Genomic DNA, 26,972 nt, shown 5'->3' with positions numbered 1-26,972 from the left:
AACAGACTGCTCCAAAACCAGCCAGTTAAATGGCTCCTAACTGATGGACCAAACAGATGATTAGGCTGCTCCTGATCAATTGATTAAAGTCCATTTCATAGTCCTGCACATTACCTGATTTAAACATGACTTGCATGCAAATCAGTGCCAGCTTTAAAATGAGTGGTTTTAACCAGTTGCTCCCCTTGTAGTTTGTCTTGTTGGGCATTTTAAAAGGCTCTCGTGACAGGGTGAACGAAAATTGTCCCAATGTTGCTTCTCACAATTTGAGCATCAGGTGGTCTGCATCCCTCAGTTTAAGAAGGACATTGAGACACTTGAGTGTGTCCAGAGAAGGGCAACAAGGCTGGGGAGAGGCCTTGAGCAGAAGCTCAAGGAAGAGAGGCTGAAGGAGCTGGGGTTGCTTAGCCTGCAGAAGAGGAGGCTCAGGGGAGACCTTCTTGCTCTCTACAACTCCCTGAAGGGAGGCTGTAGCCAGGAGTGGGTTGGTCTCTTCTCTCAGGCAACCAGCACCAGAACAAGAGGACACAGTCTCAAGCTGCACCAGAGGAAGTTTAGGCTCAAGGTGAGGAGAAAGTTCTTCACAGAGAGGGTTGTAAGCTATTGGAATGTGCTGCCCAGGGAGGTGGTAGAGTCACCATCCCTGGAGGTGTTTAAGAGGAGATTGGATGTGCCATGGTTTAGTCATGAGGTCTGTAGTGACAGACTGGACTTGATGATCTTTGAGGTCTCTTTCAACCTTGGTGAGTCTGTGTGTGATTCTGTCTCTGACTTACCTCCTTTCCCCAGGTGGTCACATTTAGGTGTACAGTAGAATTACCAGCAGAGGTACAGCAAGGGATGGTCACAGGTATGTACTTGTTAATGATCTGGGACACCTAACAATTAAATGAGCTTTAATTGACTCAGCTTTATAAATGCATGTAGCCTACTGTCCTTGCCACTGCAACTTGTTATTAGTCCCAGATTCCCCAAATCTTGGGATTAGTTGATAGATTCATATCATAGAATCAAAGAATGGGTTAGGTTGGAAGGGACCTCAGAGATCATCTACTCCAGCCTCCCCGCCATGGGCAGGGATGTCTCTCAACTACAGTCAGCTGCTCAAGGCTTCATCCAGCCTGGCCCTGAACACCCCTACGGAGGATGCAGCCACAGCCTCCATGGCAACCTATTCCAGAGTCCCATCACCCTCATACTGAAGAACCTCTTCCTAAGATCCAGTCTAAACCTAGCCTCCCTCAGCTTCAAAACATCCCCCCTTGTCCTGTCACCGGACACCCTTACAGAAAGTCCCTCTCCAGCCTTCCTGTAGGATCCCTTTAGGTATTGGAAGAGGCAGCTATGAGGTTCTCCCAGAGTCTTCTCTTCTCTAGGCTAAACAACCCCATCTCCCTTAGCCTATTCTCATAGCAGAGGAGTTCCAGCCCTTGGATCTTCTTTGTGGCCCTCTTCTGGACTCACTCCAACAGCTCTGTGTCCTTCTTATGATCGGGACACCAGAATCGGATGCAGCATTTGAGGTGTGATCTCACAAGGGCAGACTAAAGGGACAGAATCCCCTCTCTTGCCCAGCTGGCCACTCCTCTTGATGCAGCTGTTTGGCACTGCCAGCTCTGGCTTGGAACACTGGTGCCTACAACTGCATTGAATCAACGGCACAAGATCTAAACCTCTCAGTTTTGCATTTAGACTCAAGACTCCAAGTCAGCGCAGGAGACGGAATGAGGAAGAGCACAGCAACATCTCCTTCCCCAGGAACATGCTGGGGCTGGGGGCCTCGGATAGAAACCAAGCACTGCAAAACACTGAGTCCCACTTCTCCTTTCTGCACCCTAAGCCACAGATACACACACTTCATCACCTGTGCAAGGAAATGGGAACTCAGAAGACAATTTTTTTTGGTAACAAGTGCCTGCAAATGAACTAGGAAGGATTCAAGATCTGTGTTACTCTCCAGTGCCATTTGTTTCTATAACAAACCCCTTCCTTTAACCATGAATCAAATGATCCTTTAAAAATGTTGCCATGAATCAGTCAATGGGGTGATAAATCTGAATCATAGAAAAAGAAAGCAGCCAACCGGTGTCACCAGCATTAATCTCACAGTTTTAGTGGGAGGACCTAGTGCTCTTTCCTTTAGCTTGCACTTGCTGACTACCAGCTTACCCTGAATGGCTCCAACATACTTTAAGGCTCCACTGTCCTGCACAACTCCTCTAAAGAGCTTGTGACAAAAGAGGTAACTCAGGTGAAAACATTGGGATTACAGAAGCTACAAGTTTCACTTGCACAGCTCCATGTGCAAGAGCAAACAGAAGATCATCAATGCCTCAAGCAGCTGTGCTGCCTGTCGTGAGCTAGGCAGGGCTGTCAAGGGATGAAGGGCTGGCAGAGAGTACCCAGTGCTGGAAGGCAAATAAACAAGAGAACTTCTGACCAGAGCACAGCCCTTCCCCGCCAGAGAGAGAAGTCTTCCCTTGGAAACGGCTGGGAGAACATGTTTGCTCTTCTCACCCTTTGTTCTTGCTCCGGAAGGTAGCGCTTAGGAGAAAAGAGTTGATTTGCACTTAGAAACATACCAGAGAAACAGCTTTGACTTCTGCACGTTTCAGAGATCAAAAGAACAAGTTTGATATGGCAAATAAGGACCAGCAGGAACAAAAATGCACACTTAGGACGGGCTTAGTTGTGATCTTGTTCAAAGCACGCAAACATAAACACCAGGGGCGAGTTCTCGTCTGCCAGTTCCACGGAAACGCTGTTTTTCATTGCAGATTCATTAATTAATTAATTAGAGCCTCGACACTTGGAACACATCACTTTTTGCCCGTTTCAGGCTCATTCTGAGTTTTTAACTGATGGCTGTAGGCTGTTATTCTCAGCTTCTTTGCTGTGTTCTGAGACCAGGCAGAGCACAAAGGGGGTTTGAAACGGAGCTGGGCAGCTTTTCAGATGCGACAGGACAGTGAAGGAAGCAAACAAGCAATTATAACTTTCAAGTGCAGTTTACAGTCAAAGTTAGTCACATGCTCCAATGTCTTGATGAGTCAGACCCATGGCTTGCACTTTTCTCAAGGAGCAAACTTCACTGATAACAGCAAACTAGAGGTAACTCACTAGAGCAATTCTTTTTTTTGGCTGCAAAACAAATATGTTTAGTTCTTATTTTAGTCTAACAATTGCAGATTGCTTCACACTGGGTGTCAACAACTGCCTTAGAAACCCAGAAGTTAGTTCCTGTGCCTGCACTGGAGACATCTTTGATCTGCTGTGTTGGTGACATCTCCAGCAAAAGGACCTTCCCCTCATCAGTGTGTTTTAGTGTGACAGTCTCCTGACCCAGTTCCCAAAGATCTGTGCCAAAACCTGTCTGTTGTTCTGCAGAATTAGGAAAGACCTCTGAAATCCCCTGAGCTATGACTTTGGACAGCTTTGGTTTGAGCTGGACCAGCCTGCCTGTGACAACACAGACACACAGACTGTCCGGGGTTGGAAGAGACCTTGAAGGATCATCCAGTCCAACTCCCCTGCCAGAGCAGGATCACCTAGAGCAGATCACACAGGAACACATCCAGGTGGGTTTTGAGTATCTCCAGAGAGGAAGGCTCCACAACCCCCCTGGGCAGCCTGTTCCAGTGTTGTGTCACCCTCACAAGGAAAAAGAATTTCCTTATGTTTACACTGCTCCCCAGCTCAGGGGCTGCAGGACCCCTGCCCCAGGCAAACCCAGAGAGAAGCCAAACAAGTACCACAGCAGAAGTGAATGCTCAGGGTCTGACCTTGGAGCTGAGGGTATGTTAAATTTGTTTGATGTAAAGGCAGCCCTCTCAGTCTGGGTGGCAGTACCAGTGGAAGGCATTGGGAAGAAGCAGCTTTCTCAAAGCCAATTAGGGACCTTGGTGCTGTGTTTCTGCCAAGAGCAACACCCAGTAAGAGGCAGAGGTTCCTCTTCTCCTCAGCAGTGTTGGAAATCTGGCTCTAGCAATTAATTTTAGTCTCTAGGTAGAACACCAAAAGGAATTGCTTAGTGCAGTCTTAAAATGAACAATTCTGTGTTACTGGAATCACTGTGATCCTTTTGGCATTTAAAGCACTCCTTAGAACAGTTACAATTAAAGGTACTTTATGAAATGCACCCTCTCTTTTATAAAATCTCCATGGGGTACTCTTTATGTGCTTCACAGCACCAAAAATCAGCCAGCAAGTAACAGGGGAATAGGAAACTTGACTGACTTTCCCTTGCTGTCACACTGCTGCTCCTATTCCCCCCCCCCCAATGTCATCACAGAAAGGGGGAGACAAGGGAGAGGCTAAATATCAGCAATTTGGTCATGGAGGAGAGCAGCTGAACATGATTCAGTGTGACAAGAGGCACTGTGATTTGGCTAAACCATTTCTCAGGGCACTTTGTAAGGAGGATCAGCAGCATTATTCCTTTAATAGCCATGTCTAATGCAATAGCCAGCTGGGTTTTGTCCCAGACCAAGGTATCAGCATCAGGTCAGAAGGTAACATTCTGTTTACACGATTATTTCCTAAAGCACTTATCTTCTCCTCGGTGTGAAAGTTGACTTTTCTGTTTGTAAGGAGGCCTAAAGAATTGAGGGAATGGGAAAAATTAGCTACACTGAGCTGGAGCTGAATGGCATTAAGTGGGAGGTCTGAGAAAGGCTGCGGCGGCGCTCAGCAGGACACCTTATTAGCCGCGTCATCGCAGTTCATTCAGGCAAGCCATACCAGTGTCACCAGCATTCCCACACAAAGACAAAGTTCTTCACACAGTCTATAAACATGCCTCCCTGGCCAATTCATCCTAACTTGACACCACTGAAAAGAGGGCCTTGAGGGTTCCCCTCCCCTCCCCCCCCCCCCCCTTTTTTTTTTTTAAACACAACAATAACATAACAAAACAAAACAAAACAAAAAAACCCCTTGCAGCTCTGCCAGGCAGGCTGAATGGTGGAGAAGGAGGGAGACTGTCACGTTTCTTGGGGAGGAACAATCCAGAGGTCAAGCCATATTTTATTCAGTGAGCAGATTTTTTATAATAACTAGATGTGGTTAAGCTAAATCCTGCCCCTTAAGAGCACTTCTGAAGTTCTTCTCGTGCGGCTCCAGAGGTAAGACTTTATCCTTCCACCACCTCCCTGCTGCTGCACATTACCCTGCCAAGGAGTGAAAGGTCCAAAAGCTGCTTTTACAGAGGACATGCAGCTGCCTGTAGGAAACATCCTTTCCTAAGGGGCTGGAAAACCACAGCTAACTAGGCAGGGAGGAGAGGATAGCCCCAGTGCAACAATCATTTCTCAGGTTATGCTGCTTATCCTGCTCCCTGCTAACCTGACAAGAGCCTTGAACCACAGGTCCAGGATATGGCAAGAGTCATGCTGGACTGAGCCTCAGGCTGGACTGTCTCAGCTGGCTCAGGGAACACCATGGGGGTGAAGCCAGCTGGGATGTTGGCATCCTGGCTGTGTGTAGAGCCTGGACCCCTCCCCCATGTTCCCTGTTTGGAAACACCACGGCAGGGTCACTGAAAGGCTCCCAGAGCAGTGGCAGCGCAGCTGGGCACAGCCAGACCTTGTGGGTAACAGGCTGGTGTGTCATCACCACACTTACACAAAGGGCACACTCAGCTAACCTTCTAATGAGAAGAGAGGATCTTACCCCAAAGAAGAATGGCTAGAAAGGGGTAAAACCAGGAAAAACAGAACATGAATTAACCATGCCATGGGTGAGAGCCAAAAGCTGGTCTGGAGGTAGATGGTGACCTATGGATAAGAAGATTATGCACATTTTCTTTTGCCTAGGTCTGCAACACCAGAGGTAGTAACAGCTCCTGCAGTGACTTTGGTGGAAAGTCAAGGAATGATGACAGTGAAACCTGTCTTCTACCACAGACATGTTAAGGAACTGAAGATCATGAGATGAAACATGAGGTGCTGGCTTACATAAAACTAGACAGGATTGCTCTGTGGCCTTTCAGACTTGTGCCTTTTCTGTCCTCATCACTTTTTCCCTGATAAGCTTCAGGCAAAGAGATCAGCTCACACCCCTGTACCTCAAGAAACTGCCCATATGGCGAATCACCTCCAGAAAAGGTTTTGGAGGGAGCTCTGAAGCTGACCCTGTCCTCTCTTCCGGGTGTTGCCTCCCTCCTGTGGCACAGCCAGCGCTCAGCTTGCACCATTCTGCACTCTCAGACATGGATTTAGAGACCAGTTCCCCCCAAATCCCCCTCAATTAATTCTGAATAGAAGTTACCTGGTGACTAAGTGTACCTCAAAGGACATGAGGTAAGTGCCCTCATTGACATGCCTAAGGTGTTGCAGCACTATCATTCAAAAGACAAAGTTTAGCATATTTTTGTGCCTTGTTCTTTCTGATATAATAGCTAAAACCTATTAATAACACCAAAACCATCTCAAAAGGTCAAGCAGCATACAGCAAGATGAAGGGAATTGTCAAGAAGCTCAGGCAATCATCTTAGCACTCAAGACATTTGCCAGGGCTGTTTAACTAATATGTGATGTTCACTTTTAATTTCAATATAGTGCCATTTGGGCCAAAAAATGTTCTGTTTGTTGTAATTAATTACGATGTCAGCAGCTATTAAGATTAAAAGAAAGACCACATCAATAATAAATACTTAATCCAAAGAAAGGATTACAAGAAGAGCAATGAAAATCAATTTTTTCAGAGCTGGAAAATGGTGACTTTTTCCTCACTTGACTGGTATTTTCATTATATTGACAAAGCCATGATCTTACCTGACACTGACATTCGCCTAATGAAATAGCAGCCATGTATAATGATGTAAGTAGTTGTCAGTGCTGCTGCAGGAGAGCGCCAGAGCTACGGCGCTGCTGCTAGGCTTGCAAACAAACCCTCCTGGCTCTTCATCTGATCACAGTATCACAGTATAACTAAGATTGGAATAGACCCCAAGGATCATCAAGTCCAACCTGTCCCAACAGACCTCACAACTAGACCATGGCACCAAGTGCCACGTCCAATCTCCCCTTGAACACCTCCAGGGATGGGGACTCCACCACCTCCCTGGGCAGCACATTCCAATGACGAACGACTCGCTCGGTGAAGAACTTTTTCCTCACTTCAAGTCTAAACCTCCCCTGGTACAGCTTGAGACTGTGCCCCCTTGTTCTGGTGCTGGCTGCCTGGGAGAAGAGACCAACCCCTTCCTGGCTACAACCACCTTTCAGGTAGTTGTAGAGGGCAATGAGGTCACCCCTGATCCTTCTCTTCTCCAGGCTAAGCAACCCCAGCTCCCTCAGACTCTCCTCACAGGGCTGTGCTCAAGGCCTCTCCCCAGCCTTGCTGCCCTTCTCTGGACACATTCAAGTGTCTCGATGTCCTTCTTAAACTGAGGGGCCCAGAACTGGACATAGGACTCAAGGTGTGGCCTAACCAATGCACAGTCCAGGGGCACAATGACCTTCCTGCTCCTGCTGGCCACACTATTCCTAATACAGGCCAGGATGCCATTGGCCCTCTTGGCCACCTGGGCACACTGCTGGCTCATGTTTAGGCGGGTGCCAATCAGCACCCCCAGGTCCCTCTCTGTTTGGCAGCTCTCCAGCCACTCTGACTGTTCTGGTGCTGGTTGCACCAGATGGAAGAGATGGAAGAGAAGACAGTAAAAAGGCACTGGGGGGGGGGTGGTGGTGGTGGTAAAAAAAATAATTGCACATCTTTGTGGACCTGCCTTGATCAGGGAAGATTAAAATTCTTCCCTGCAACTTTTGGAACTCCTCAGTGTTGGTCGCCCTTGGTCACAAGCAGGCAGCCGCTACCTGCCTTGTTTTCACTGCATGAAGAACAAGGTCTTGCTCACTCTTCTGCAGGGCTGGGATGTGGGGAGCGAAGGAGAAATCCCGTGTGCTCTGAGTGCTACAAGTGCAAGTAGCAAGCCAGAAAATAACAATGATAGGTGGCAATAGGATACTGATCCATGGACACATTAAGGCTAGGAAAAGTGGTTTTGGTGACAAATCTGGAAGAACTCAGAAGAGAGGCGGCTCCATGTCCTGGGCAGTTCAGCAAATGGAAGAGTGGTGGAAAGGTTAGGAGATCTTGCTGGATTTGCATCTCACCAGGCTTGCCACAAGCATGGTGCACAGCCCAATCTCCTGTGGACTGCTGCGTGGGCGAAGGAGGCAGTAGGAGGTGACAGGACAGTGGCCATGTCATGACACAGGGCACTGCTCACAACAGAAACCTGCATGCTGGGGAGTCAGGGATGGAGAACAGCACCAACCTCTTCTAGGAAAACACAGGGAGCCTGCACTGGAAGAGGACTAAAAGATGCAGAAGAAAGCTAACCAGCAGCACGTTTTACACCCTCAATTGTCAGCCTGGGCAGTTATCCCTTTGAAAATCGCACTACAGTGGACTGCTGAGCTAAGGGAGGAAACAAATGATGGGTGACATGACAGAAACATTTGAAGTGCTAAAGAGAGGGGAAAACCCCCTGCTTTCAAGAAAGAACATGACTACAAATTTAGAGCTGACAACATCAGGTTCGAACAAAGCACATTCTGGTGGGCAGAGGGAGAGCAGAGCCATTTTCCTTGCAGGAGTGAGGAACTGAATCATCTTAGCTGCATCTTAAATCCTGCACTGAGGGAAGGAAGATAACAAAGGTCTCCTGAGAGGTGAGGCAGTTACAGCTCTTTACCTGTCAGTCCATGAAGAACATCTGCCAAGTCTGCCTACAACCACTTCAGCCCTTGCACAGGCAAGGGGCTAAAAAAGCTCAAACTTCCATCTGGTTATGTAGCTGTTTGGGACAAGATGTGTCTTTCCAGGATGGAACACAAGGCTCAGAGACAGCAGCCTCCTCACCTGGGGGATCCTGCATTCCTTGGGGAGAGGAAATGCTGGGAGATGGCTCAAACAGGAGCAGGACACAGCTCTTTCAACCATTTCTCTGGTTTGTAACTATCAGCTTGGGAAATAAAATCACAACAGCAATTTGTTTTCATTTCTCTGCAAAGGAATAAAAATTGGATCAACAGCCCATATAGATTCCTCTTAATTGAATCACAGCTACCCTGGAAGATTATATGGCTGTATGACAGAATAGCTCGGAAGACACAAACCACAACGAATGCTGATGCGAGTGTCACCTTTAGCAGGATGCTAATGACTGCTCTTTAGCCAGCTCTAAGGAACAAATTACAGGAAGAAAGAGAAATCAAACTGGATGAGGATGTGACACCCTTCTCATATAAAACCATTTTCAGAGCAGGATCATGCAGGCAACAAGTTATTCATGCCATTTGTGTTTTAAGAGGTGGTGTCTCTTTTCTTCTGCTGTCTGGGCTCAGTTGCACACTGCTTAGGGGAGGTGGCTTTCTACCACTCATCTCCTCATGCCTGCAGTCACCTCAGCTACATTGTGCCAGGACAACACAGCAGCCAATGCAGACAGCTCCAGGAGAACCTGCTGCTGGAAAAGAGGTGAAGAGGAGTAAAGCCCTTGTGGCAGATGAGGTGCAAGCTCAGAGTGTCAAGCAGAGGTGGAATCCCTCACACTGTGACCCATAGCACAGGGCAGCGAGTCTGTGATTGGGAAAACAACCATCCAAACCCCCTTCTGGACACCTCAGAGCTTTGATTTTCATCATTTCTTCTGGAAGAGCCACAGCTCCATTCATATTTGGAAGAAGTGAAGAGTGACTTAGTGTGTCCATGCAGGGTTTTGTTTGGGTGACACCTGCGAGTTCTGGATTTTGAACCGCTGATTCTCCAGCTGGACCTTGGCTTCCAAACCTGCTACTATTTATACAGATTTCTTCTTATCATGAGAGAGAAGCCAGATCTTTAATTTACAATGTTGAATAAGAAATGTTGTAAACTTATTAATAACCCATTTGGTTATTAATTACTGCCAGAAGGGGAAAAGGGAGGGGGAGGAAGCTCCCCTCCAAAGAAATCAAAATGAGAGCAAAACTCCTGACAAGGACAATCAGCAATCATCTTGCCATTACTGTGGAAATGCATCGATTGTGTCCTTAAAACCACAATCCTGCACCTTTTCCATTGCAGTGCATACAAGTGAAAAAAAAAAAAACCAACCAACCTCCTCTGCTAAAAAAAAAACCCTAAGCTAAATAAAATCCAAGACGTGTTTGTGCAAAGAGGAAAGAAACGGGAGCCGAATTCTTCACGACAGCACCAAGCATTCCCAAGCTGGAGCCAGCAAGGAAAACCAGGAGCGAGGGAAAAGTGGCTTTGTATTTGACAGGCTGAAAGTAACAAGACAATTTTGCTGGATTTACTCTTTAAAGAGCATATTATACAAACACGCTAATTTTGAGAGCACTTAACCTCCGTTTCGAGGCGGAGGGGGGGCGGGTGGGGACGGCTGAATATTAACGAGCTGAGCCTCCGGGAGCGCAATGAAAAGCTGTCTCTCTCTCTCTCTTTTTCTCTTTTCTCTGAATGTGATCTGGGGTTTTAAACCTTTGTGGGAAGATACTTGGCTGGAAGGTTTATTTGCCCGGGAGTGCATTCTACCCCGATACACTAAACGTTCCGAGGCATACGACTGCCAGAGACTTTTCACTTGATGTTAAAATTGCTGTCGCAAAAAGAACATAAGTAAAATACTGAAAAATCCAAACACCACCATTCCACACCCCCTCCCTCTCCTCCTCCTCCCTTCCTCCACCCCTAAACGAGCTACTCCTCGGATCTTCTCAAATGACCCAGATCTTTAGAGTGAAGTTTTCCTTTGCCTAGAAACTAAGTGGCTTTTCTTTTGCTCATTCAGCTGCTAGTTCTGGGAAAAGCCCAAAGAGAAACATTTAGATTGGAGGGGTCTTTGAGAAGATGTGACAGTTGACTGATGAGCATCCATAAAATGACAAAGAATAGTTGTGTGGAGCCGGTGCATCACATCGCCTCTCCCTGGGAAACTAATTGCTCTGAATTGTTAATAGTAACATTATTTTTCTGGCAATCATTTCTTTTGAATACCCAAAATGAGCATGAAACAGCTCCTTTGACCGGACATAAAAGTTAAATGTCCCAATGTTGATCAAATTAACTTCAGCTATGTGACAATGGACTATATTTGTGAGAAAATAATGAAGGGCACAAAGGGGAGCTTTATGCCAAGATTTCACAGTTGTAATGTAAAAATGTTTCTGTTGAACTAGGCCAGGGAACATTTCAATAGGGAAACAGAAGAGCACTGTCACTTTCTTTAAAAAAACCACATTCATTTTATGGATTTGAATGCTCCAGATAATTTCAGGAAGTTTAAATGGCTGGCACACCAAGAGCAGCAGTTATCAGGCTAACATCTCACGTCCTGGTCCTTCCCAAACGCTCTCTTAAGGCTTTTAAAGCCCCTCTCCTGCAGCTCCAGCTCACTCCCCGGCCGGGCTATGGAACTCAGTGGACACTGCTCCCCAGGAACGGGGCTGACACGCCAATGTGGTTAATTAACATGGCATATGCACAAGCAGGAGCTGCAAGATGATGCATGAAAGGCTACACTAAAACGTAAACTGCATTTCCTCTCTGGTTCTCACACGCACCTGAAACCCTCCAGCTTCAGAAGACACCAAAAAATGCAAGTATCATGCAAACAGGAATAAGTGGACACGGGAATTATGCAAAACAAGCCGGGAAGAATTCTTTTTGCCTCGCAAAATACAAAGCAGGTTCTTTATAAACCCAGTTCAGTGATGTCTGTATCTCTGTCTACCTGGAACAACGTAACTGACCTCTGGGAATTTAGTTTGGATTTCCATCAGTGTTGGCAGAGACTCCTCTCTCTCTCTCTCACACACACACACACACTGATTTTCTACATATACAGTGTGCCTGTATTTGTAAATATACAAGCAAATATTTGCTTAACACCCGTGTGACTCCAACTCTCCTAGTCTGTAGAGAGTCCATCTAGCACCACATTTCATTCACACTGCTGCAAGGCAAATGCTAAACCCAATCTGGTTCAGCAGATACCAATCAGCTGTATTTAAAAGCCTCCTCCTTGCTGTACAATTCATTTGTAACCTCATCAAAGCTAAACCACTTCAGAACACCGTTGTTAAGATTACAGTAAGTTCTCCTCCCCAAACATGCTATCATGAAAATTAATAGATCCTCTCAAGAGAAAACTTTCAGTAGCAGCTTTAAATCATTCACTTGACATTTTTCCCTTTGTTTCCCCCAACCCCCCCAACCCGAACCCCAACCCCTTTCCATCTCAGTAATCTGAAGATGTTGTGCAGCTTGGTGCCTATGTGTTAAAACCTTGCTGTCAAAACAATTCTGGGGAAGCTGCCTTCCCCCTGCTGATTTTAACAGTTACACTGATTCATTTGGGCTTTGTTTGCAAACTCTCTTCTTTCTTGTATTCCAAACTCCTGTGATATTTGGCCATACATGAAAAGGCTGTTACTTAATTCATGTTTATGAAGATGCAGCGTGAACAGAACTGGGCTTTCACTGACTCCCACAGTGACCTAAATCAACTGTGAGAAGGTGTTTCTGTTTCATTCAGTGAAGGTTTAGCTCATTAAACTGTTTTCCTTCTCAGCATTGTTCACTGGGTTTGAACTGCATCGCTGTTAAATGCTCTTTAGCAGTTTAAAGGCTTTAAAGGAAAAGACTTATCAGTCTCTGTTTTTTACAGCACTAAATCTGCATTATTAGTTCATGCAGATAAGGGGATTTAAAAGCTCAGCTTGAAACCTCTCTCTTCTGTATTTATCTGACACTGCATAGTTCCAGTAGCTCAGCTGGAAATGTAGATCTATGAAGCTTTAAAGGGAGATTAAAGCCAAGAAAAGAAGTACTTTTCCCCCTATAGACGTGCTCACTTTCCCTTTTCCTACTGTCTGAAGGAGTGATGGCAGACAATGGTCAAAGATGGTTCCCAAAACCCTCTGAATGGGGACACTGTTGGTGGTAGCATTCATTCAAAGTGAGCTTCAGTGTATTGTCCTCCCCAATCAGCAGATCAGAATAGAGTTTGCTGGTGGCTGCCAAAAGGTTAGCAGTGCCGATGAAAGGGGTTTCCCATTATTCACTGCTCCTACAGAAGTCCCCCTTTGTGCCATCAGCCCATCACTTCACTCTGGAGGTCCGGATCTGCGGCTGGCTGCGCGCTCAAAATGGACAATTCAGCTGAATGCGCCTCCCAGCAGCGGCGGGCACCCGGAGCCCACCGGCGGCTTTTCTGGGGACGGGCGATCCGGGGCAGGTTTTGGCAGTGTCACATTTTAATGATAGACCATCCTGACACCCCTGACCCACCGCTGACACTAACACCGCACCCTTATTGCCTGCCCCTTGCCAGGGCATCGTGGGAGGTCCCGGGCCAAATTAGCTAATGAAGCACACTGCGGTGCTGCAGCCCAGCCCGCGGTCGGCAGCGCCAACCTTCCCGCAGGTTTGCTGCGCTGCCCTCCTGCAAAGTGCAGGAAACGGAGAGGCCAGAGGAGCCGTGAAGAAATCACCTAACAACGGGCATTTCCCACACTGCTCAAACCTCCAGCTCTGGATCCTGACCTCCCTGCAGCTCTCTCCCCTGAACAAGGGCTCTTTTATAAACCGCTGCCGGCTACCTATGTGCAAACCCTCCCCGTGCCCCCAGTGTCTTCTGATGATTTCAACAGGTTTTACAGGTGCCACAAGGAAAGGCATACCGGATTTTCCCTCTTCCTCTTGTATCACCCTCAAAATGAGAACAAATGCCTTTTCTGGAGGACTTCTTCCTCAGCCCTCTGCTGGGGTGCACAAGAAAAGCACTGCTGTGTAGGCAGAGGACAGTCCCCTGCCCAAATATCTTGCCCATCTTGAAATAAGATTAAACTTAGAGAAAGAAACTAAAGGTTGCAATCAAGTGCCAGAGGAAGAGTCCCATCAAATCCTTCTTCCCAGCCCCTTAGACTCACCACATTGTTTTGGTGGAAGAGACCTTTTAAGCTCATCAAGTCCAACCACTAGCCCTGCACTGCCGGGTCATCGCTCAACCATGTCCCTCAGCACCACATCTCCGTGGCTTTGAAACCCCTCCAGGAATGGGGACTCTACCACTGACCTGGGCTGCCTGGGCCAGCCCTTGACAACCCTTTTGGGAAGAACTTGTTCCTCGTGTCCAGCCTAAACTGCCTCTGGTGTGGCTTGAGGCCATTTGCTCTTGTCCTGTCACTTACTACTGGGGAGAACAGACCAGCCCCCACCTTGCTACAGCCTCCTTTCAGGGAGCTGTAGAGAACCAGGTCTCGCTCTCCTCAAGCTCCATTTCTCCAGACTGAACACCCTCATTTCCCTCCAGCTGCTCCTCACCAGATCTGTACTTCACACCCTTCACCAGTTTTGTTGCCCTTCTCCGGACCTGCTCCAGCACCTCAGTGTCCTTTTGGAGTGATGGGCCCAAAATGGAACCCAGGATTTAAGTGTTGTCTCACCAGTGTCCTGAACAGGGGGACAATCCCTGCCATGGTCCTGCTGGCCACATCATTGCTGATCCAGGCCTGGATGCTAGTGGCCTTCTTGGCCACATTTTGGTTCACCTTCAGCTGCTGTTGACCAACAGCCCCAGGTCATTTCCTACCAGTCAGTTTCCAGCCACTCTGCTCCCAGCCTGGAGCCTTCATGGCACTGTTGTGAGCCAAGAGCAGGACCCAGCATGTTGCCCTGTTGAACATCAGCTCATTCATCCAGCCTTGACCAGGATCTAAGTCATGTTGGGCCAAGACTCCCTAGGAGACCAAATCACTGCTTTCCTCCTCTCAGTGAGCTGTGACACACCAGCTCCTGTCACTGAGGTGGCACCCACTGCCCACTTGCACTGGGTGGCAGGCCAGGCCTGCTCACACTGCAGCACTTGGTGTCCACAGCAGACCAGCCAAGCACCCTAAGCCCACACCTTGCTATGGGGAAGGGGAGCAGCATCCTGTGCTGTGGGGTGTGGCTGCAGAGGTCTTGGAGCCTGGCACTTGCCGGCACCCGTGGCACAGCTGTGGCATGCCAGGCACCAGCACTGGGGCAGAAAACAGCACACAGGGCGCTCTGTTTCTGTCCTTTCCAGCCTGAAGAGTTTGTTTCGAGCACCACCTCACGTCACAGCTCACTGTGTGCCACAACTGCTTTCCAGAGACACTTGAAAGCTCCCTGCCTCGGGCAGGCCAGGCAGTGCCTCCTGAGAGGAACCCCTCTGCCAACACATGCATGGCTGTGCAGAAATGATGATTTCTCTTTTTTTTCCTGGCTTTAAAACTGCTAATTAGGGCAGTTGTAAATTGCTGGGTATTCTGGGGACTATCCTCTGTACTGTACCAATCTGCAGAGCCCTGTCACACCATTACAAACCATGATGGCACAGGTGACAGTGATGGCTGCACACAAGTACTGCGCTGCCTGGCAAAGATGAGCTGTGACTGCGCTCAGCTGGGGCTCAGGCTCTGCAGGGCTGAATGTCAGGGTGCTGGAGCCGGCCAAGAGAGCCTGAGAGAACTGGATTTGGTCAGCAGAGGCTGATAGAGCTGGATTGGGTCAGTGTACAGAAAGGAGGGCTACAGGAGCAGCTTGCTGCCAGCATTATCTATCTGGCAGTTACTGAGCCAGCCTCTTCCCAGCAGTACACACCATTAGGTGAGGGGCAATGGACACAAACTGCTTCAAGGGAAATTCTGACCAGGGATTAGGGAGAAAAAGCCTCACAATGAGCACAGTCAAACACAGTAATGAGTGACTCAAAGAAGCTGGAAATCACCCTGCATGGAGATTTATGAAGCTCAGCTGGACAAGCCTTGAACAACCTGAGCTGGAGTTGAGGTCAGCCCTGCTCTGAGCAGGAGGATGAACTAGGGACTTGCAGAGGTCCATCCCAACTGGAATCATTCTATTATCACATAACCAAAACCAAACTGGGATGGCAGCTTCACACAGACTAAAAAGAATGAAATCTAACTAAACAGGTTTAAAGATGAACCTGCTTTCTACTCTACAGGTTCTGGTGACTTCAGAGGGAGTCTCCATTCTCAGCAGTTTAGCTTAAAAGCTTAAGTGTCATAAACTGATCTGTGACTGATACCTTCCGGAGAGCGCTGCTAAGAAGTGATCATCTTCAGTTCACAGCATAAACCCCTCTCCATTTCTGAGTGTGCCCATGGAAACATCTTTCACAGGGTGCTTTTGAAGAGAGCAGATGGAAAGAGGCCAGGGAAGGCCAATACATACCTATCAAGTACATAGCCCAGAGCCTTATGCCGTATTCCTGAGTAAACCGATGGGCTTGTTTCCCAAGCAATTAAATTGGAAGCATCATGGAAAAGATGAATGTTTACCAAGTCAAAGGCACTATGACAAAAAAAAAAAGGGGGGGGGGGGAGGGGAAAATAAATAAAATGATTCAGGATAAAACACATTTGTTGCATCAGCAAAGCATTCAACATTGTAACACCGTATTCTCTTTAATATTTACTCACGCAGGCTGTGCACATTAAGCTATCATCATCAGAAAAGCAACAGAGACTATTGTCAAACTTATGACAACTCACCCAGGGGTAAGCCTGCACCTAGGCTTTAGCTGAAAGTACAGGTAAGATGGAAATGACAAGCTGTGTGTGGGTAACAATTCACAGAAAGCAAGCAGTACACTCTCTCTCTCTCTGCAGTGTTTTTTAAACAAAACTGAATGTGTGAACAAAGAGCTTGGAGTTTATAAAGCTGCAGCCAAGCAACCTGCAGGATGGTGGCTTTACACTAAACCAAATTGTATCACTGCAATGCCTCATCTGTCCCTGCGTGGAGAACACCAAGACAACTGTGGTCAATCCACACCCCACTCACAGGTGGGAAGAGGAGGACACAGAAGTTTAATCCTGACTGTGCTGGTAGGTTTTGGTTGGAAAAGACCATTAAGATCATCAAGTCTAATGGTCAGCTCATCACTGCCAGGTCACCACTCAGCCATGTCCCTCAGTATCATGTCTCCATGGCTTTGAAACCTCTCTAGGGATAGGGACTCCATCACTGCCCTGGGCAGCCTGGGAGAGGGCCTGGCAACTCTTTTGGGGAAGAAATTGTTCCTAATGTCCAACCTAAATCTTCCCTGCTGCAACTTGAGGCTGTTTCCTCTCATCTGATCACTTATTACTAGGGAAAAGAGACCTAGAGATCTAGCTTGCTTGTTTAAAACTCTACCATCTCATTGCTCTTGGGTTGATGGGACCTGGTGACTCACAATGACCCCAGAATACTTGGAATATTCTTTTTTCACTTTTAGCAACCCACTCCCCCCCTCCATATCCCCAGGAAAAGCCCCTCAAACAAACCAGTGTATGCAGGAATTGTTGCATAATGTATTGGGGGACTGAAGGGAAGTTGTCTCCTAAGAAGTGCCAAAAGGGATACTTCAGGGACAGCACTGACAGGGTTCTGTTTTGGACGGGGTGCCTCTCACACCTGCAGATAGTGGTGTTCCCCATTAGCTCCTCTGTGTGCTAAAAAAGCTGTGGCACTGCACTTTGAGGGCACAGAGAAGACAAACACATAGAAGAAGAGTCAGAGAACAGATGTGGACACAGCAGGTAACGGCAGTAAGAACAGCAAAAAACATGATCACGATACACGTGTCATCAAGCAGGTGGCACAAAGGCCTCTTCCAGGTCCTGGGAGGGGGTTTGACACACAACCAGTGTATCTTGCTCAATGAACTCACAGTGACAATAAAACAGCCCTACTAACTTTTGTATGCATTTGTGTACCTAGATAGAATCATAGAATGGTCTAGGTTGGAAGGGATTTCCAAGGGTCATCTAGTCCAACCCCCTCTGCAGTAAGCAGGAGCATCCTCAACTATGTCAGGCTGCCCAGAGTCCCATCATTAGTACCACACTACAAAACATAACCTGCAGATGAAGGCTTGAGATGCCCATCCCTGTCTTGTCTGAAGGATCATAGAGTCATAGAATTGTCAGGGTTGGAAGAGACCTCAAGGATCATCCAGTTCCAACCCTCCCTGCCATGGGCAGGGACACCTCACACTACAGCAGGTTGCTCACAGCCACATCCAGCCTGGCTGCAAAAACCTCCAGGCAGGAGGCTTCCACCACCTCCCTGGGCAACCTGTGCCAGTGTCTCACCATCCTCATGGGGAAGAACTTCTTCCTAACATCCAATCTGAATCTACCCACTTCTAGTTTTGCTCCATTTCCCCTAGCCCTATCACTTCGTGACACCCTAAAAAGTATCTCCCCAGCTTTCTTGTAGGCCCCCTTAAGACACTGGAAAGCCACAATGAGATGTCCTCAGGGCCTTCTCTTCTTTCAGGATGGCCTGAAAGAGTCCCTGCAGATCAGGGAGAAAAGACCTCAAAAGCTACAAACTCCCTTCCTATGTGGAGGCATCTATCCTCCATCCCCAACTGCCTAAAAACTGCTTGTTTTTAACACCTTCCACCTACAACTTCCCTGTCTTTAAACTGAAACTATCTTCATATTGCCAGCTTTCCTGGAAATGAAACTCATTTCCTTCTGTCCTTCCTGCAGGGAGACACACAGGAACCACTCTCCCAGATGTGGCAAGCCAAGTTTTTTCTGCTCCTGCTCACATATTCCTGTCACTCTTTACTGATGCTCTTCCTTCCAGCTTAGCTGAAGCGCAGCACTCAAAACAGGACAAGGTACTCCATCAAAGGCCTTGGCAGCACTCAATTAAATAATTACCATTCTTCCACCCCTTCATGTCCTTCACATGATGTATCTATTAATACATCTCACTAAGATAATTGTGACCTGAATTCAGTTTCCCCTCCAGCATGGAGCTGCATCAAAAGCAGCGTGGCCAGATCGAGAGAGGTGATTCTGCCACTCTGCTCTGCTGAGACCTCACCTGGAGTACTGCATCCAGCTCTGGAGCTCTCAACACAGGAAGGACATGAGGGAGCAGGTCCAGAGGAGGGCCATGAAAATGATCAGGGAGCTGGAGCACCTCTGCTGTGAGGACAGGATGAGGGAGCTGGGAGTGTTCAGGCTCCAGGGAGAACTAATAGCAGCCTTCCAGTACCTAAAGGGGTCTACAAGAAGGCTGCAGAGGGTCTGTTTCAAAAGGCCTGCAGTGATAGGATGAGGGGCAATGGTTTGAAATCAGAGGAGATTTAGATTGGATGTTAGGAACAAGTTCTGCACCATTAGGGTGCTGCAACACTGCAACAGGTTGGTCAGGGAGGTAGTTGAGGCACCACCCCTAGAGGTATTCATGGTCAGGCTCCACAAGGCTGGGGACAACATGATCTAGTGGAGGATGTCCCTGCTGACTGCAGGGGGGTTGGACTGGATGACCTTTGGAAGTACTTTCCAACCCAAACCATTCTGTGATTCTATGGGTAATGAGCTGGTTGTTCCCAGTGCTGCACTTGTGCTTTTGAATCCCCCTCTGGAGGTGCAATGCTCTGCACTTCCCTGACTTGCAATCCTACTTTCACTAAAATACCAAAAACACTTTTCAGGGCTGATTCTGACCTCTGGTACACTAGCAAGCATCCCCAGGTTGGTGCCACACTGATGTACTCCCTGCCCCATCCTCTCTACCAAACACAAACAATACATTGTGAACTTTAGTTAAGACTGCAAAGCATTCAGGGCACTACCTGACATCCCTTAACACAGCAACACTAAGAACTGTTGGAACAGAAATAAATACCTCCCCTGCACACCTTTTAGTCAAGACACTAAAAAAAAAAATAAGTCAGAAAAAGGTGCATCTAGTTGTGCATTTTATTGCTTGGGTTTGTTTTGTTTGTGTTCTTAAAATGAAACCTCTGAGTGCCCTAAGATTCCTTGAGTCTTCGTTTACACTAAAGAAGAACAATGGATGTGAAAAAATCACGGATTCACAAAGGAACTCAAGCAGGGCAGATCTTGAAATCACAGAGGAAGAAAAAGAAGAGTTATCTGAAATCTTTTAAAGGCTCTTTTTGTTTTTGGGGTTTTGGCAGCCCTCTGTTTTTGGCACGACAAGCTGTTCTAGAACAATGTTTTCCTAGGCAGGGAAAATTAATGGCTCCCTTCAAAGGATGCACGCAGAAGTGGTTAACAAGTCTCCTGGCTGTTATTTCTATTGAACTGTTGGCATGGAGAAATGCATGGTCAAAAGCCACGGTTATGAAAGTGGCCAGAGCTTTGTTCATGTGAATTTAAACACTGATCATACCATGAACACACGATGCATTTAGCCCTAATGAGGAGGATTATCTACCCCTTGTCTTTTCCATAATGTTTCACATCCTTTCCCCAGAGATGGTTCCCAGTTCCTTGCCCCTCCAACTTTACAGAGTACAGCATTAACCAGGTTGGAAAAGACCTTTGAGATCATCAAGTCCAACCTATCACCCAACACCATCTAATCAACTAAACCATGGCACCAAGTGCCTCATCCAGTCTCTTTTTAAACATTTCCAGTGATGGTGACTCCCCCACCTCCCTGGGCAGCACATTCCAATGGCCAATCACTCTTTCTGGGAAGAATTTCTTCACTTCTCATTAGAAAAATCTGAGCTCTCATCATATCCTGTGGCTCACAATCACTGGCTGCTCCAGGCAAAAAAGCACCCACCATAGCTCATGGCTCAGAAAAAGCTGTGAGCCTCCTCACTCTCACTTCCCAATACTCCCTCAGGACACAGCAGTGTAGCATATCATCTGATAAGAACACCCAGCTACAGGCTGCTCCTTCCAAGAACTTTCCTTTTCTGGTATCAGCCTTTCAGTCTGTCTCCTTGCAAAGGCCTAAAAAAAAATAATGATTGTTTCCCTGCAAGGGGAAATCCAAGAGGACAGGAGGGACAGAACCTGGATAAGGCATGATATAGGAGGAAAGGCCAGATTAGCAATTGGTGCTAAACCCCCACTTCTGCAGCCCTCTGCTGCTGGAATCACATCCCATGCCATAGAGATCTGAAAAAAATAAACAAGAACCTACAGCTACCTCAGCTGCCTGATTTCTGGGTCAGAACTCTGCAAAAGGAGAAATCCTGCCACTTTTCTGTTTTTCACAAACTGTTTGCTCAACCTAATAGAAGTTCTTATGCCAAGAGGCAAGAAGATTGTTCAGCACTCAAATGCCAGCCTGTGTGAGCAGCCATCAGGCTTTAAAACCAAGCCTATGCTTTTAAGACGTCAAACAACCACAGGAGGAAGGGGAAAATGTGGAATGTTCACATAGACTGAAGTGATTAGAACATAAATAAGCAGCAAAGACCAAAATATGACTACATGGTCAAAAGCAGGGTCAGATTGCCAGGTAGGACTAGAGGAATCTGAACCAGCTCTGAGTTCATTGAGTGTTGTCAAGCTCTCCCAGGTGGAATGTTTTGGACAATCAGCTGCTCCCTTCAACACAGGCTACTACAATTGCTGCTGGTGAAGAGAGGAGGATTTCCAGACTCAGTAAATAGCTTCAGTGTGCCACAGACCTCTTGTCAGCGCTAGCTGGCCCTCTCCTCTCAAAGTCAGCCATCTGGGAGGCAACACCATAATCATGTTCTACTTCACACAGCTGCCTCCTGCTCCCCTCAGCCTCCATCTCTTCAGGCTGTTGGATGCTCCCAAAAGCAAAAAACCCAAATATGTTTGTTTCTTCTGTAGATTTTTACAGCACAACTTATGAGGAACTCTCCCTGCCTTGACAACGGCCAGGTCATGTTGAGCTTCAGCAAGTCCTGTTTGAGCTCACAGGCAGGAGGTGCTGCCTGCTCTCTGCTGTCCCACCATCACACCCTGCAGCAGGTGCTGGGCTGCAGGTGCTTTGCTCTAGGGTGGGAAAAAAGCAAATAACAGGACCAAGCCTTGGGGTTACCATGGGAATCCTGATCCCAGCACTTCATGCTGCAGGGCCTGGGCTGGGTCAGCTGTGATAGAGAGCAGCGGGGGTGTGTGGGGGGTGCACCTTAGCTCTACACTGCAACTCCTGTGGCCTTGGCCACAGACCTCAAGCTCTTCTGATCATGTTTGAGAGGTTGCTTATGACCTGAATTAACTCATGCTAATTGCATATACATGTATTAACATCACATTTTGTTATGCATCGCTACAACTTAACTCAGCACTACGTGTTCAACAAACAGCAAAGCAACTGTTTTGGAACCACTCTGGTCTCTGAACAGGCCAATCCAGGCATACTTTTATTGAAACAGTTGTTAACAAAAGCAAACACAGCACACACACACACACACACCAGCAGAGATAACTCAGAGATGCCACTTACCAATCAGTAATACACCATCTTGTTCGAATGAAACCTTTTCTGGACCACTTGCACTGAAAAACAAGCCAAGAAGGATCAGTCACCTTAAGCAGAGGATTAGAGTGAAATGTGCTCACACAGAGAACAAAATAAACCAAATTCATCCAGACCCTGTAACTAATGCCAGCTGCACAGTGACTGATGTACCTTCACCACAAACATCATCTTCTAAATCCTGGAATTATAACCATTTGGGGGCCTGCAGCAGCTGGAGTGGAGTGGAGTGGAGTGGAGTGGAGTGGAGTGGAGTGGAGTGGAGTGGAGTGGAATGGAATGGAATGGAATGGAATGGAATGGAATGGAATGGAATGGAATGGAATGGAATGGAATGGAATGGAATGGAATGGACCAGACCAGGCTGGAAGAGACCTTCAAGATCATTGCATCCAACCCATCATCCAACACCACCTAATCAACTAAACCATGCAACCAAGCACCCCATCAAGTCTCCTCCTAAACACCTCCAATGATGGTGACTCCACCACCTCCCCAGGCAGCACATTTGTGATGGGTTGAGGCAGACCCCCTCCCCACCACAGGTAAAAATAATGATTCAGACAAAGGGATTGCAAAAGTGGTGGAAGGTTTAAATGGCAAGCGGTGAATGTTTACAGACAGCCAGAAGCGCAGTGACAAAAGAAATCCCACAGCACACCCAGAAATATCCCATCCCCACCTGAGGGTACACCCAAGACCCCCAGGGCTCCTTCTTGCCCCCCTCCCACTCCACTGCTAGGCTAGTCTCAGCAGGCCAGATCTGAGACTGCCCATCCCCCTGGCCTTGGGCCTAGCCAGGCCCAAAGGGCTGGAGACATCTCCCCCAGGTTACCGGGTGGCGGCGAGGGAAGAAAGAGAAAGTGCCAGACCCCCCTGCTGAGATCTTATAGGAGTGCAGGGTATTATGGGATGAAATACCTGGCTTCCTGTGTCCACCCACTGGGCTGGACTTCTGGACACAGGAAGCACCCCTCGTATGAACACAGCAGAGGGCACCCAGCCCAAACTGCTACAACATTCCACTGGGCAATCACTCTCACTGTGTAGAACTTCTTCCTAACATCCAGCCTAAACCTCCCCTGGCACAGCTTGAGACTGTGTCCTCTTGTTCCGGTGCTGGTTGCCTGGGAGAAGAGACCAACCCCCACCTGGCTACAACCTCCCTTCAGGTAGTTGTAGACAGCAATAAGGTCTCCCCTGAGCCTCATCCAATCCCCTCTTGAACACCTCCAGGGATGGTGACTCCACCACCTCCCTGGGCAGCACATTCCCATGGCTAACAACTCTCTCTGGGAAGAACTTTCTCCTCACCTCGAGTCTAAACCTCTCCTGGCGCAGCTTGAGACTGTGACCTCTTGTTCTGGTGCTGGTTGCCTGAGAGAAGAGACCGGCCCCTGCCTGTCTACAACCCTGGTTGCTGCTTATAGATGAGAGAGAACCCATGAGGTTCTTCATAACTTGTGCTCATCCTGAACCAGCAACCTCTCACTGCCCCTGAGCAAATCTCCTGCCTTCTGCGTAATTTTACCGGAACTGCAAAATGCCATCAGAGATTTACATCGAATTAAAATGAATGAGATCTGCTAGGAAGCTGTTCCTCCTGCTGAGCCAGCCCACCAGTACCTCTCCAGGAGTTAAGGGGAATTTAAATAATGGTCAAACGTTACATTTATCAAGCCTGCAGGCTCCACGAGAAAGCCACAAATCAGCCCATGCCAGCCCCTGGCACTCATGATACAGCAAAAGGAGTTTTTCAGCACCCCTCCCAAGCCACCGCCATAAATTACAGCCTCCCACAAAAGACACGACTGCATCCTATTTATTCACTGCTAACAATGACTGTGGGGCCAGGCCAGAGTTCTCTGCTCATGAATACTGCACCAGACAGGCCGAAAGAATGGTGCCAAAAGACCGCAGCTCCTTGTTACGAAGGGAGTGCCAGGCAGGGCAGAGCGCCCCCCTGCTCTGGGCTGCCACTTTCCCAAGGTGAGGCCTTCAGGAGAAACTCACCAGATGCATTTGTCCACAAAGCCCTCATGAAAAGTTGCAGTCCAAAATGCTGCAGAGACAGGGAAGTGCCTCGCAAAATCTCAATGGGCTGGTTTCTAGCCACCCTTCAGAGAGCAGCTGCCCATCTCCCACCCCCTCCACAGGCACAAGGAGGGTGATCCCAGTCAGACTCAACAGAGTAACACCACTCCTGTACTAGGACCCTTTCCCACTGGGCTGTCTGTGCTTCCAAACTGTGCTCCTGGGGATTTGGAATGTTTGTTTTACTGAGTAAGTAACAGCTGCTTCTGCAAAGCTTGAATGCAGGAACTGTATGGAGACACACTGAGAGTCTGGAGAGGAGAAGGCTCCAAGGAGACCTTATTGTGGCTTTCCAGTATCTGAAGGGGGCTGCAAGAAAGCTGGATATTTAGTAGAGATAGGACTAGAGGGAATGGAGCAAAACTAGAAGTGGGTAGATTCAGATTGGATGCTAGGAAGAAGTTCCTCCCCATGAGGGTGGTGAGACACTGGAACAGGTTGCCCAGGGAGGTGGTGGAAGCCTCATGCCTGGTGGTTTTTAAGGCCAGGCTGGATGGGGCTGTGAGCAACCTGATGTAGCATGAGTTGTCCCTGCCCATGGCAGGGGGCTTGGAACTGAATGATCCTTGAGGTCCCTTCCAGCCCTGACAACTCTATGAGTCTAACTGCCTGCTGATGTGCAGGCAGTTCTCTCTCTGCAGGCCAGGAAGAAGTGCAGAGCTCCCTGCAAGTGACAGCATGTGGCATCGACTGCACTCTAGAGCCTGCAGTGCTGTGCCAAAGTGTTGCCTGCATGCCTCAAAGCTAAGAGGTAACCAACTGTCTACAAAACTCATGCACAGCCTCAGATTTTGGGGAACTTTAGCATTTCTCACCTTGGGTGTCAAGTTCAGCAACACCTTTCTGCAGGCTTGTGGCACCTTCCTGCAGAGACTGCCAGAGCCAGATGCTGCTGCCAGACCCACAGGGGAACCTGCAGTGCAGCTGCTCACATGAAAGGCTACCCTGCTGGCCCTCCTGGAGAAGGGCTGGAGCTTCTTCCTGCCCAACTTCCATCAGCTTTGCACTGCTACAACACTGGGCTGGACAAGGAGGTTGTCCTCTCCAGTCCAGGAGCAGTGACTAACCACAAAGACCTTTATGCAAGGAATCAAAATTCATGATCTGGTACCCTTTCAGGTAGTTGTAGACAGCAATGAGGTCACCCCTGAGCCTCCTCTTCTCCAGGCTAAGCAGCCCCAGCTCCCTCAGTCTCTCCTCGTAGAGCTGTGTTCCAAACCCCTCACCAACTTTGTTGCCCTTCTCTGGACACCTTCCAGCAAGTCAACCTCTTTCCTAAACTGAGGGGCCCAGAACTGGACACAGTACTCGAGGTACGGCCTAACCAGTGCAGTGTACAGGGGCAGAATGACCTCCCTGCTCCTGCTGGCCACACTGTTCCTGATGCAGGCCAGGATGCCGTTGGCCCTCCTGGCTGCCTGGGCACACTGCAGGCTCATGTTCAGCCTACCATCGACCAGCACCCCCAGGTCCCTCTCTACCTGGCTGCTCTCCAGCCACTCTGACCCCAGCCTGTAGCACTGCATGGGATTGTTGTGGAAATCACCTCTTCTGTAGACCCTGAGTCACTCTGGTCAGTGGTCAGTCAGGGAAGGGCTGGCTGGGGGGACTAGTACACCAAACCTACCTAACAGCCTGGCTTTCATGGCTGAACTACAGACCCCATAATCCCAAAAGGTCTCTTCTGTTCACAGGTTCTGTGATGATTGTGACAGCACAGCCACAAGTTGAGATTTGGCAAAAGGTCAACATGCAATCAAAAGCAAAAACCACGGGAGAAGTTAAATGCTAAAAGCCTTCAAAATTGGCTTAAATCTAATCCTAATAAAAAAAAAAAGAGGGGGGTGGGTGGGAGGGAGGGAGATCTGTCATATCAGTCTTAAAAATAACTATATTGAACTTTTAATTACTGAAGAACAATACACAGGACTAAAAATCAAACAGTCCCAGCCTATGATGTGACCCAAGGTAATGTCTTCAATCAAGCTGTCATTTTGCATTTCCTCTTCTCCTCTTCACCAGCGTAATAGGTGCCACACAAAAGATGTAGCATTAAAGCAGGGCCCACCAGATCATGTTGCTTAGAGCCACATCCAGTTGGGTTCTGAGCACCTGCAAGGACAGTGATTTCACAGCCCCCCTGGGACCACCTTTTGTTGTTTACCCTGGCAGTGAAATCTCTTCCCACATTTAGTCAGTTTGTGCCTTGCTGCAGCTGATGACAGGGCTGCTGCCCCTTGGTCTGGTGCTGCACACCACCCAGAGGCACCCGTTGGCCAGCAGAGTGGTTGCCCATCACCTCCCTCTCCTGGTGGCACAGACAGGCTCACTGGCTTCTCCTCTCACACTCTGTGCTCCACCCCAGAGGTGGCTCTGCTGCACTTGCCCACATCTGTCTCACACAGGGGTTCCCAAAAATGACAATGGAGATGTGACATAGCCTTGGGAGTGCCACATAGAGGGAGGAGTCCCTTCCTGGGACCCCTGGGATGCTGATGGCTGGTTTTGCAGCCAAGGTTGTGTGCTGGTTCATCTTAAACTTGCTGTCCAACAAGATCCAGGTCCTTTTCTGTTTTCTGGATATT

The 26,972-nt window shown here is 48.1% G+C and overlaps 1 protein-coding gene across 2 annotated transcripts in view; it reads right to left on the bottom strand.

The window, feature by feature from the left end:
* The window catches only part of INPP5A (inositol polyphosphate-5-phosphatase A), a 262,105-nt gene that overhangs the window by 83,301 nt on the left and 151,832 nt on the right, over positions 1 to 26,972 (bottom strand). For both annotated transcript variants that reach the window (XM_054174722.1, XM_054174723.1), the window contains exons 7-8: positions 22,261 to 22,313; positions 16,234 to 16,353 (exon numbers count right to left, since the gene is read on the bottom strand). In XM_054174722.1, coding sequence (XP_054030697.1) covers positions 16,234 to 16,353; positions 22,261 to 22,313 — 173 coding nt within the window. The remainder of the gene's footprint in view (positions 1 to 16,233; positions 16,354 to 22,260; positions 22,314 to 26,972) is intronic.

The sequence above is a fragment of the Dryobates pubescens genome, chromosome 30 (assembly GCF_014839835.1).
Source record: "Dryobates pubescens isolate bDryPub1 chromosome 30, bDryPub1.pri, whole genome shotgun sequence".
Taxonomy (NCBI): domain Eukaryota; kingdom Metazoa; phylum Chordata; class Aves; order Piciformes; family Picidae; genus Dryobates; species Dryobates pubescens.
Note: the sequence above shows the minus strand (reverse complement) of the source record. Positions and strands in the feature narration are given on the sequence as shown.